This window comes from Gossypium arboreum, chromosome 2, assembly GCF_025698485.1.
Source record: "Gossypium arboreum isolate Shixiya-1 chromosome 2, ASM2569848v2, whole genome shotgun sequence".
Lineage (NCBI taxonomy): Eukaryota > Viridiplantae > Streptophyta > Magnoliopsida > Malvales > Malvaceae > Gossypium > Gossypium arboreum.
In genome coordinates this window covers 5,403,566-5,414,782 of record NC_069071.1, presented here as the reverse complement: position 1 = coordinate 5,414,782, position 11,217 = coordinate 5,403,566, and the positions used below count along the sequence as shown (strand labels likewise).

Here is an 11,217-nt window from a genome sequence, read left to right as displayed (position 1 = left end):
TTTTATAACATCCATCTCCTCTTCCATCGAAAATTCATTTATATGGGACAAAGCTATCACAATTTAATCTTTACCTTACCTACGACTCCAAATTTTAGCCACTTTCAGATTTCGTAGTTCAACAATTTCAGAACTGCAAAATTTGTTTTCGCATGCAGTGTAGTAGTTCCAACTTCAGAAGCTGCACACACTAGACAGTGAATATAGTTTCTGGGGCTAACAGTGTGCTATATTGGTCCTATACATACAAAAGACCCAAAAACTATCTCCTACTGCTTGCTGTCTTGCCCTTGCTCAAGTCTGCAAGCTCCTCAATAAGCTTCTTCTCTTCACTGCTCAATCTTTTCGGAATTTCAACTTGGACGCGGACCAACTGATCTCCCCTCATGTTGGTTTTATTTAGAACAGGAACACCTTTCTTGGCCATTACTAGGGTGGTGTTTGGCTGGGTTCCGGCTGGAATCTTCAAATCAACCATACCATCAACAGTCGGAACCTTGATTGTTGTTCCCAGAATTGCGTCTATATACGACACCTTGCAGGTGTACAATATGTTGGTATCATCACGTTTGAGGACAGGGTCTGGGATAACTTCAATGACGACAAAGAGATCACCAGCAGACCCACCTCTCCTTCCTGCATTTCCTTCAGACCGGACCCTTAAACGACTACCGGAATCCACACCAGCTGGCACTTTCAAACTAATCCTCTTCGTTCTCCTTACCCGCCCATCACCAGAACAAGTATTGCATGGGGTAGAAATTTCCCCCGTCCCCCCACAAGAAGAACATGTCATTACCTGCTGGAAGACACCCAATGGAGTCCTTGCAGATGAGATAACCTGTCCTTGGCCACCACATGTGGTACATTTGGATGGTGTTGTTCCAGGTTTTGCACCTGAACCATTGCATGTTCCACAGCTTTCTAGTCGGGTTATCTCAATTTCTTTCTCAACTCCAAAAACTGCTTCCTTGAAATTCAATACAAGACTGTAATATTCATCCTGCCCATCAACAGCTCTATTCCTGGAACTTCGTCCACCCATGCCCATGCCGCCCATGCCGCCCATACTCCCCATGCCCTCGAATAGCGACTCAAACAGATCAAAAGGATTGCTAAAATCCTGGCAAAGCAACCATGCCATCAATGTCAAAATGAAATGTTGAGAAAATATAGGGAAAACAATTTTGAAATGAATGATCTTATTCAGCATCAGTAGAATTAACTTACCCCCATTCCCATACCAGCGCCTTTAAGTCCAGCCTCCCCATATTTGTCATACAGAGATCGCTTCTCATCATCTGACAAGACCTAAGCAACATAAAGCACCTCAAAGATCAGATATAACCATGGGAACTAGGGACTGATGCATTTCAGACATATAAATGAAAACCATAGTAAGCACAATGTAGAACTCTTACCTCATATGCATTGCTAATTTCCTTGAACTTCGTCTCTGCCCCAGGATCTCTGCAGAATAATATATGATCAGAGGGGGCGGGGGAAAAGGCAATACAATTCAAAGATATGTGGGTTAAAGAAGATATTTTAACTAGCAACATACACTGAAAACATCAAACTTTTCAGAGAAAATATTCAGTGAGAATCAGAAATCTTCAAAATACTGTTCTATATTCTCTCCCTTTAAGCAATTACATTTATAAATACATGAAACATATGAAAAAAACTCAACAAACACCTGACTTGGGAAATCTATGACTACTATTCCATTTTCTCGTTCTTTCAGCAACAACATTCTCATTCTAAACATTATTTAAGATCTCATTTTGGACGAAGGTACCACATGAAACTAATTTACTAGAAGACACAACCATAACTAAAAGGCAAGAGGTACAAGGTTATCAACTGACTTGTTCACATCTGGATGATAACTTCGAGCAAGCTTACGATAAGCTGAAAAAAACAACAGATTTAAAATCAGTAAGATAATATTATGAAAGATAAAAGCAGAAAGTAGCCACTAAAGAATAAAACAAAATAAGTTTCCTTTTGTGGAACTCATAACAACAAAAGAATCTAATTTACATAATGATCAATCACTTCTACATGTACATAAGTACAGCTCTGCAATTTTGAATCTCCAAGAAAAGTAGGATAACCATAGACTTTCCTTCAAATAGTTGAAACAACTAAAAGAAACTTCCTTTTCATTGGCAGGGACCTTAAATGTGCATAACACCACACTTTCTTACATTTCTCTCTAAATCTTGCAAGAAGGTACCTTGATTTTGCTATGGAGTGACTTTTTCAACTTTTATACATGCTCACTGTGTCTACCTATTATCCTTGAATGAGTATTAACCTCACTTCAGATTAATCCATCCTCTCTAGATTCTATTTGATTTATGTTATTTCCATCCTCTCTAGATTCTCTTTGATTTATGTTATCAACACCTACCCTCCCTTAAAATTGAAGTTTGTGCATCAGTGTTCTAGAACTTTCCAGATAGAAGCCATTAAAGCTGGGTAAACTTACTGTCAATAAGTTGAAAATTCATAAATAAAAAAGTAGATTAGCAAACAAAATAAGCACATAAATGCAGTAAACAATCATATAAGGAATAAATAGAATAGTTGCCGAACAAGGTTTTGTAAGTCAGCATACCACTTTTAATTTCAGATTTACTTGCATTTCTTGACACCCCAAGGACAGTATAATAATCCTGCCCATTATACAACATCATCAGGTTAGATTCAGATTGGAACAGCGATCCAAATGCCAAAATACAGCAATAAACATATGAAATGCATACTCGAATTTTCAAATTATATGATTAAATGATTAAACAACCATTAAAGCCTCCTTTTTTACCAAAAAAACATAAGACAAAACAAAAGAAAATCAAAAGAAAGTGGAAGTAGTTTATACTCACAGTTTCAGCTCTAACAATGAACCGTGCTCCCCTACAATGATGTGATGTTTGAGATGGCCTCACAAAGGATAATAACGGTAAGGAATCACGTGCAAATAAGCCTGAATTTGAGGCTCTCAAATAACTCATTGTACTTGTGACTCTGCATAATGGCAATAAATACCTAAATTATTCTTCCATAATTACCAATAAATAGACTATCATGATTAGAGGTAATACATAAGACATTTTTCCATCGGTCTCTCTCTTAATCAACCAGAAGAAATATAGCCTTACAAAAGCGTGACTACAAAGGGGAAAATTTTGTGCATCTAATCATTATGTTCACCAATGCGTCAAATTCACAAATGCAATGAATGCTCATGCAGAAACCATAACTAGCAAGTAGCAATGACATTGCAAAATCAGCAACTCTAAATCTATACAAAGCTGTAGAAGAAAATAATTGTTGATAACCAAATTCAACAATACTCTTCCTATATACAAGAGTTAAGTGGAAAACTTACCCCAATCTGGCTGTCATTATTCGGTTTGGGACATAAGATCGTGTAGTCAACTGAGGACGAATATGCCACTGGGCAACAAATGTACTTCCACATGGTATAATGGCCATCCAATATGAGGGTAGAGAACCTGAATTATAACTTTATGCTGAATGGCCTTTAGCACGCTGAAACATATAAAACATAAGTGAAAAATATACACACTCAAAACTGATTGACAACACCATAAAATTAACTAATTTATAAAAGGGAATTCCAAAAAGTAAACAAAAAGAAAAAAATTATGACTACCATTTCATACATCAATGATTTAATACAAAAAGTATTCCAATCAAAATAATGCCACCAACTCAAATAATTATCATACATGACTAAATGTGATAAAAGCAAATAAGATAAAATAAACTGGTAACTAGCTTAGGCGAAACTTTACTGGCCATGTTCTGACCCTAGAAACAAAGGTTCGACTACCAACTTTCATGCCTTCAAGAGTTGATTTTCATTTATGCATAACCTTCCTTTCCTTATGGATTTCAACTACCAACCCTTTCTGAAACACATTTCTTGCCAAGTTATTCCAGTTAGCTAATCCAAAACCCATTTTTCTTCCTTTTGTAGCAAAAAGGAGGGCTCTTTTAAAAAGAAAATGTTTCCAAAAAGAATACTCATCTAAAGCTAAGCCAAAAACTCCAAAATTCTCTATCCACTAGGGTTAACTATCCACCACCCAGAAACCATATTTTTTCAAAAAAAAAAAAAAAGAAAAGTAATAATCAATCTAACAAACACACACATATGAAATTACAGTAAGTAGCAACCAGAAACTTGATACAAGATTAAGATTTTCGACATGTATGCCATATTTCTAGAGATAAAGGAAAGCGGCCTATATTTATTTTAATAAAAATGGAGAAATTAAATACAAAATTAGGGCAAAGAAAAGAAGAGCGAACCTTGTTTGGCTCCAAAGCGATTTGCTCTCACTGAGAAGGAACAAAGGATGAGGTTAGCTTAGCGCCTCTAAATAGAGAGTTCTTATTCCCTGATTTTCTTGGTAGGTTGTTCTCAACTTGCAACCTACATTTTCCGCCGTTGGATTGATCTGAAATTGAAAATTTTCTAAGTCTTGCTACTTCTTTTCGTCCAATTCGATAAAGTAATTATACTTTTGTTTGGATTTATTCACAATTTGGTCCTTAAAGCATATATATTTTCTAACTTTAGTACTCAAATTCTTTTACCTGAATTATTTATTATTATTTTTATTCCATTTTAATCAAAATTACTTACAGCCAATAAGAATATGAAATGTGTCATGTTTTCATTGTCAATTTTTTTCTTTTAAGTGAACTTGTACTATAATGATAGTCTAGGGATAACAAAATTTTGTATCAAACAATGGTGAAATCAGGGGTTAATAGGGTCTAGCTCCCAAGGAAAATTTTCTACTTAGACCTTTTTATAATTTATATAATTTTAAATTAATAATGGTAAAAATATATTTTGGTCTTTAAAATAATAAAATTTGTTTTTATCCTTTAAAATTATAAAGATATAGACCATTGAATAGTAAAATTATATTTTATTATCATAAAAATATAAAATTTAATTTTGACCCCAAAAAAATTATGATTTAACCTCTAATACTGAAGTTGAAAAGAATATATAATTTAGGGTTAATCATAAATTAAGTCTGCTTTTGACTAAAATAATTTCTCAAACTTTTAGTATCATTTTATTAAAATATTGTTCTAAAATAAAGAGAGATGGGAAGAATAAAGAATAAAGAAAATATGAAAGCAACAGAGAATGTACTTTATTAATCAAAAGGGTGATTACAATGCTTCATTAGAGTCTTTATTTATAGGTATAAGAAGTGTAAAAGAAGTAGAGATTTAAAGTACATTAAAACTTTATCATGATAGACATCCACTTAATAAGATATTCATAATACTCCCCCTTGGATGTCCATTGGTAGATAATGTGCCTCGTTAAAACCTTATTAGGAAAAACCCTGTGGGATAAAAACCTAATGAAGGAAAAAGAGTACACAATCTATAATACGCATAATATATTGCCTCATTAAAAGCCTTACCAGGAAAACCCAATCAGACAAAAACTCGGTTAAGGGAAAAAGAGTACAACGCATATTTACTCCCCCTCATGAAAACATTACATACTTTCTCAGATTCTACGTATTCAATCTTGAATACTAGTTTTTCAAATGACTATTAGAATGTATTGCTAACCATTTATATCACTATTCTTTTAAAAGTCATGAGTGAGGGAAATTTGGGAAAATGTATTTTGATCTCTTCAAGAGATTCAACAATAATCATAACAAGCTTTAATCATGATTCTTTTATAAAAATACAAATAGGTATTTTGGATCATTTTATAATCCTCCTGCAACTATTATTCACTAAGACGAATTTACCACATATGTTCAATTATTTCAATTCATATAAATAAATAATTTCCCGAGAATTTCAATATGCTTCTAGCATCCTAAATCCTTCAAGGATTTTAATACAAACTTTACTATATAGTGTTTCATAAAAGGTTGTAAAAATAACCATTAGATGCAAGTTAAATATTTTATAAATTGTCAATTTAATAATATATCTAAAGGTTTATTACATCCACAACAAAAGTATATTATATCTTTTCATAATCAATGCCAAGACTTAGCAAAAAACTTCATATTTTTATTCCTCTTTTGCAAAACTACTTCATTTGCACCCTCACTGGCTTTATACCTTTAGATATTTGGACTACTGGTCCAAAAACTCCACAAATTTAATTATACTTGAGTTGCGTCTTTCTATTTTGATTAGTTTATTCCATATCTATATTTTTCAATAGATTTATTCAAGATCCTCCTTTTATTTAACTATTTCAATAATAATAATATTGCATGCAAAATCATTGTCGACCACTTTTATTGTTCGGTTCCATATTTTCTCGAATTGACATAACTTATCGAGATCTCTCAAGTTCAATATTTTAAAATTCAATTTCAGGTAACTGAATCTCTTCTGAATTTTTACTTATTAGTTATGTCTTGGGTCTCTTCTGGAGCACCCGCCTCCACTATATAACCATCTAGAAGAATTTTTTTCATCTTTGGAACTAATCAATCTATATAACACTTGGTTATTCGCATTAAGTTTGTAAATATATTTAGCAATTAACTTGTAATGAGTTATCCTTATTGAACTTCTGGTTCAATTACTCTCCCCCTAACTCATTACAAGTTATTATTTCTCTCCCCCTAATGTTGGAAAAACTGACAACTCATGTCACAATTAAATCTAAAATTAATTGCTCAAAAATATTACAAGGAGACTCATATAAATATACATTCTCAATCTCTTATTATGACCTGTGCGTTGTGATGGAGCAGTTGGAACATATATCGTACATCCAAAAATTGTAAGATGGGAAATATTTGGCTCTTAACCAAAAATCAATTTTAATGGGGAGTATTTATAATTTATTGGCTTGATGTGTACAACATGTAAATCAATACAAGCATGAATCTCATGCTAAAATAGAATGTTTTGTTCTCATAAGTAATGGTTTAGTTATTAGTTGGAGGCATTTGATAAATAATTCAGCTAAATTATTTTGTCTGTGAACATGAGCTACATGATGTTCAACTTTTATCCCAATTGACATGAATAATCATTGAAAACTTGGGATGTAAACTCACCAACATTAGCAAGATGAATTGTTTTAATTGCATAATCTAAAATTAATCATTTAAACAAGTAATCTCGCAAGCGACAGGTTGCGAGTTGATAACACATGTGATTATTTTATAGATGCATCTACCAAAATCATATAATATCAAAACCATCCACATAGCGGATAAATGGGCCCATATTCATTTTAGAAATGCAAAACATTAAATCTCAATTTTAACTAGTGAGTTTCTAATAATCAATTTTTATTGAGAATAAACAACAAATGAGAATTCTTTAAATTAAAGAATCTTTTGGTTTTTTAATTGAATGTCCATATCAATTCTCAATTAATTTTCACATCATATACGATCCATGATAGTCTAACTGATCACGCCAAATAGTAAACACATTTGTATTAGTAAACTTCTGGCATGTGTTTTAATTGTACTAAATTGTAACAAATTGATAATTTTATTATTATTCCTTTTAATTTGTATCCACATATAAGTACTATTGTGACACTTACTGTAACGCCCCCATGCCCGAGACCATCACCGGAGTCGAGCTTGAGGGGTTACCGAACATAATTTATTAATTTAAGAACTTCAAATCATTTGTTTCTACATTCACAGCTTTCTAGCTACTCGCGTCACAGTTATAAGAAAAATCATATCTCGAGTTATGAAACTCAAAATCAAGATCCGTAAATTTTCCATAAATCTAGACTCATATTTACTAATTTTTTTCTAGAATTTTTGGTTGGGCCAATTAGTACAGTTTATTAGTTAAAGTCTCCCTGCTTTGAGGTTCACCGCTTTCGACATATGTGTATTACGAATCAGATATCTCTCTACAGAATTTCAATGACTATAAGGTTTGTTTTTCTTAAAACTAAACTCAATAAGGAATCTATACATATAAACAACAACTTCTAATTATTTTTTAAAATTTATTATGAATTTTTAAAGTCGAACAGGGATCCAGAAATCACTCTGGCCCTGTTTCACAAAATTTTAAATATCTCATAAAATATAATTTATATGCCTGTTTTGTTCAATCCACATGAAAATAGACTCATTAAGCTTCAATTTAATAACTTTCTCATTATTTAGTTCCATTTATACTATTTTTAGTGATTTTTCAAATTCATGTCATTGCTGCAGTAATATTCTGTTTTAAGGCAAGTTTCATCTTTCCATGAATTTTTATGAACTAGATAACCTATTAAACTTCCATAATATCAAACATGATCTAAATTAGCCATCACCATGACTTATCAATATCAAACATTTTCTCAACCAAACATGGCCATATCATAAAATTCTTTACACAAAATAGGTATATTGCTATACATGCCATATTTAAGTAGTTGTACAAGCCATTTACCAAGATAAAAGTCCTTTGGATAGTGTGATCGAACTTTCTACCTGTCCCGATTCCTGAGCCGGCTTGTTCAAAACTACAGTGAATGAAAAGGAAGGAGTAAGCATAAATGCTTAGTAAGTTCATATGTAAATAACAAGTAACATAACAATACAAATATACCAAACAACTTTAGCATGGTATCACCAAAACATATATCACATTTCTAAACATCATTCATCATCTTACCACCTTATCGTTGTTGTATCTATTTTCAACCCGAGGGTTAAGAACATACCTGTCCAAAGTGTCCATTTCACAACACTTACCAAAACGTCGATTGCATCTTAAGTGTTCTTCCATTTCACTAGAAATTTCACCCGTTGAACACATCGAATACAACTCGGATACACGGATAATTTGCACATAAGTGCCTCATATGTAATCAAGAAATCATGTAACCCCCCCTAAATGAACTCGGACTCAACTCAACGAGCTCAGGCGTTCGCATCCATAAGTGAACTCGGACTCAACTCAACAAGTTCGGATGCCTAGTTACATCTCACGAACTCCGGACTCAACTCAACGAGTTCGGACATTCGCATCCATAGGTGAACTCGGACTCAACTCAACGAGTTCGGATGCTCAACCATCCTAGTGACATGTCACTTGTATCCTAATCTATTCCTAAGGTTCAAACGGGCTTTTTCCCTCGATCTCATATTTGTCGTCTTCCATGGAATATCGGAACCGATACTTGGTAGCAATTCATATTTATCAAGTAGTAAACATAATTTGCATATTACTCAACATTAACCACAAAGCATAATATTTCACGATTAAAAATCAGCATATCATATAATTAACATCAATAACTTTAAAATAACAATTATGCTACATTATTTACACATGAACTTACCTTGGTACCAAAATATAAAGATTTTGCAATTTAGTCCACAATCTTTTCTTTTCCTCGATCGCGACTTGAATCTCGTTTCTCTTGATCTATAATGCCAAATTAATCTTATTTAATACATACATTCATCAAAACAGCATTTAATATGAACTTTGGAAAAATTACACTTTTGCCCTAAACTTTTGCATAATTACACTTTTGCCCCTAGGCTCGGAATTAAACTTTATTCCTTATTCTTATGTTTTATAACATGCTGATCACTTTTCCTTCTATGGCAACATCAAATTCTCTCTCTAACATATACTTGTGACTATTAGGTATTTTTTGCCGATTAAGCCCTTTTACTCGTTTTCACTCAAAACCGAGTAGCACAAGTTGTCTAACATAATTTAAAACCTCATATTCTATCATAAAACATCAAAATACACAAATTTCACCTATGGGTATTTTTCCAAATATAAACCCTAGGTTGAATTATTGCTAACATAAGCTTAATCGAGCTACCGGATTCTAAAACGTAAAGAACATTAAAAACGGGCTTGGAATCACTTACTATGGAGCTTGGAAGCTTGAAACAAACCCTAGCTATGGAGAACCCTTGAAATTTCGGCCTAATGAAGAAGATGGACAAAATTGGCTTTTAATTTTGTTTTTAATTCATTTTAATAACTAAATGACCAAAATACCCTTACTACTAAACTTTCCAAAAATTCCTTCCATGTCCTAATTTTGTCCATGAACTTAAAATTGGTCAAATTTCTATTTAAGACCTCCTCATTAATATTCCAAAACAATTTCATACTAAAAACTTCTAGAATGCAAGCTTTGCAACTTATTCGATTTAGTCCCTACTTTCAATTTAAGCACTTTAGGCATAGAATTTCATCACGAAATTTTCACACAATCATGCAATCATATCATAATCATCAAAATAATTATAAAATAATTATTTCTATCTCAGATTTGTGGTCATGAAACCACTATTCCGATTAAGCCCTAATTCAGGATATTACAACTCTCCCCCCTTTTAAGGATTTTCGTCCTCAAAATCTTACCGTAGAGCAGTGTGGATATTGGTTTCTCATAGTTTCTTCAGGTTCCCATGTAGTCTCTTCTACCCCATGCTTTTGCCACAACACTTTCACAAGTGCAACACTTTTATTTCTTAGTTGTTTGACTTCTCGAGCTAAAATCTTAATCGGTTCTTCTTCATAAGTCATATCCGGTCGCAGTTCAATTTCTGTTGGTGAAATTATATGTGAAGGATCCGAATGATACCGGCGTAACATAGATACGTGAAACACATCATGAATCTTCTCTAATTCGGGTGGTAACGCTAGCCGATATGCTACCGGTCCAACTTTTTCAATTATTTTATACGGTCCAATAAAACGCGGACTTAACTTGCCCTTTCGTCCAAATCTAAGGACTTTCTTCCATGGAGACACTTTCAAAAATACCTTATCACTAATTTGAAACTCCATTTCTTTTCGTTTCAAATCCGCATAAGATTTCTGTCTATTTGAAGCAGCTTTCAAACAATCTCGAATCACTTTCACCTTTTCTTCGGTTTCTTTTATTAAATCAACTCCATAAATCGATTTTCCTTGAGTTCACCCAATACAATGGCGTCCGACATTTACGACCATATAATGCTTCATAAGGTGCCATCTTCAAACTTGTCGATAACTATTATTATAAGCAAATTCTCCAATGGTAAGTACCTTTCCCAACTATCTTGAAATTCCAATACGCAACATCCGAGCATGTCTTCAAGAATCAATTACTCTCGATTGTCCATCGTTTATGGATGAAAGCAAGTCTTGAAATTTAACTTTGTACCTAATGCCTCT

The 11,217-nt window shown here is 33.0% G+C and overlaps 1 protein-coding gene across 4 annotated transcripts in view; it reads right to left on the bottom strand.

Annotated features, from left to right (window-relative positions):
- Positions 1-11,217, bottom strand: part of LOC108466949 (chaperone protein dnaJ A6, chloroplastic-like) — an 81,165-nt gene continuing 69,948 nt past the window's right edge. For 3 of the 4 annotated variants that reach the window (XM_053023908.1, XM_053023910.1, XM_053023900.1), the window contains exons 2-9: positions 4,351-4,392; positions 3,401-3,564; positions 2,895-3,036; positions 2,627-2,684; positions 1,872-1,914; positions 1,422-1,470; positions 1,231-1,311; positions 1-1,123 (exon numbers count right to left, since the gene is read on the bottom strand). In XM_053023908.1, coding sequence (XP_052879868.1) covers positions 263-1,123; positions 1,231-1,311; positions 1,422-1,470; positions 1,872-1,914; positions 2,627-2,684; positions 2,895-3,036; positions 3,401-3,507 — 1,341 coding nt within the window. In that variant the 5' untranslated portion in view covers positions 3,508-3,564; positions 4,351-4,392 and the 3' untranslated portion in view covers positions 1-262. Of the gene's footprint in view, positions 1,124-1,230; positions 1,312-1,421; positions 1,471-1,871; positions 1,915-2,626; positions 2,685-2,894; positions 3,037-3,400; positions 3,565-4,350; positions 4,393-10,383; positions 10,394-11,217 lie in introns of those variants that run through there. The other variant, XM_053023903.1, reaches the window with a different exon arrangement.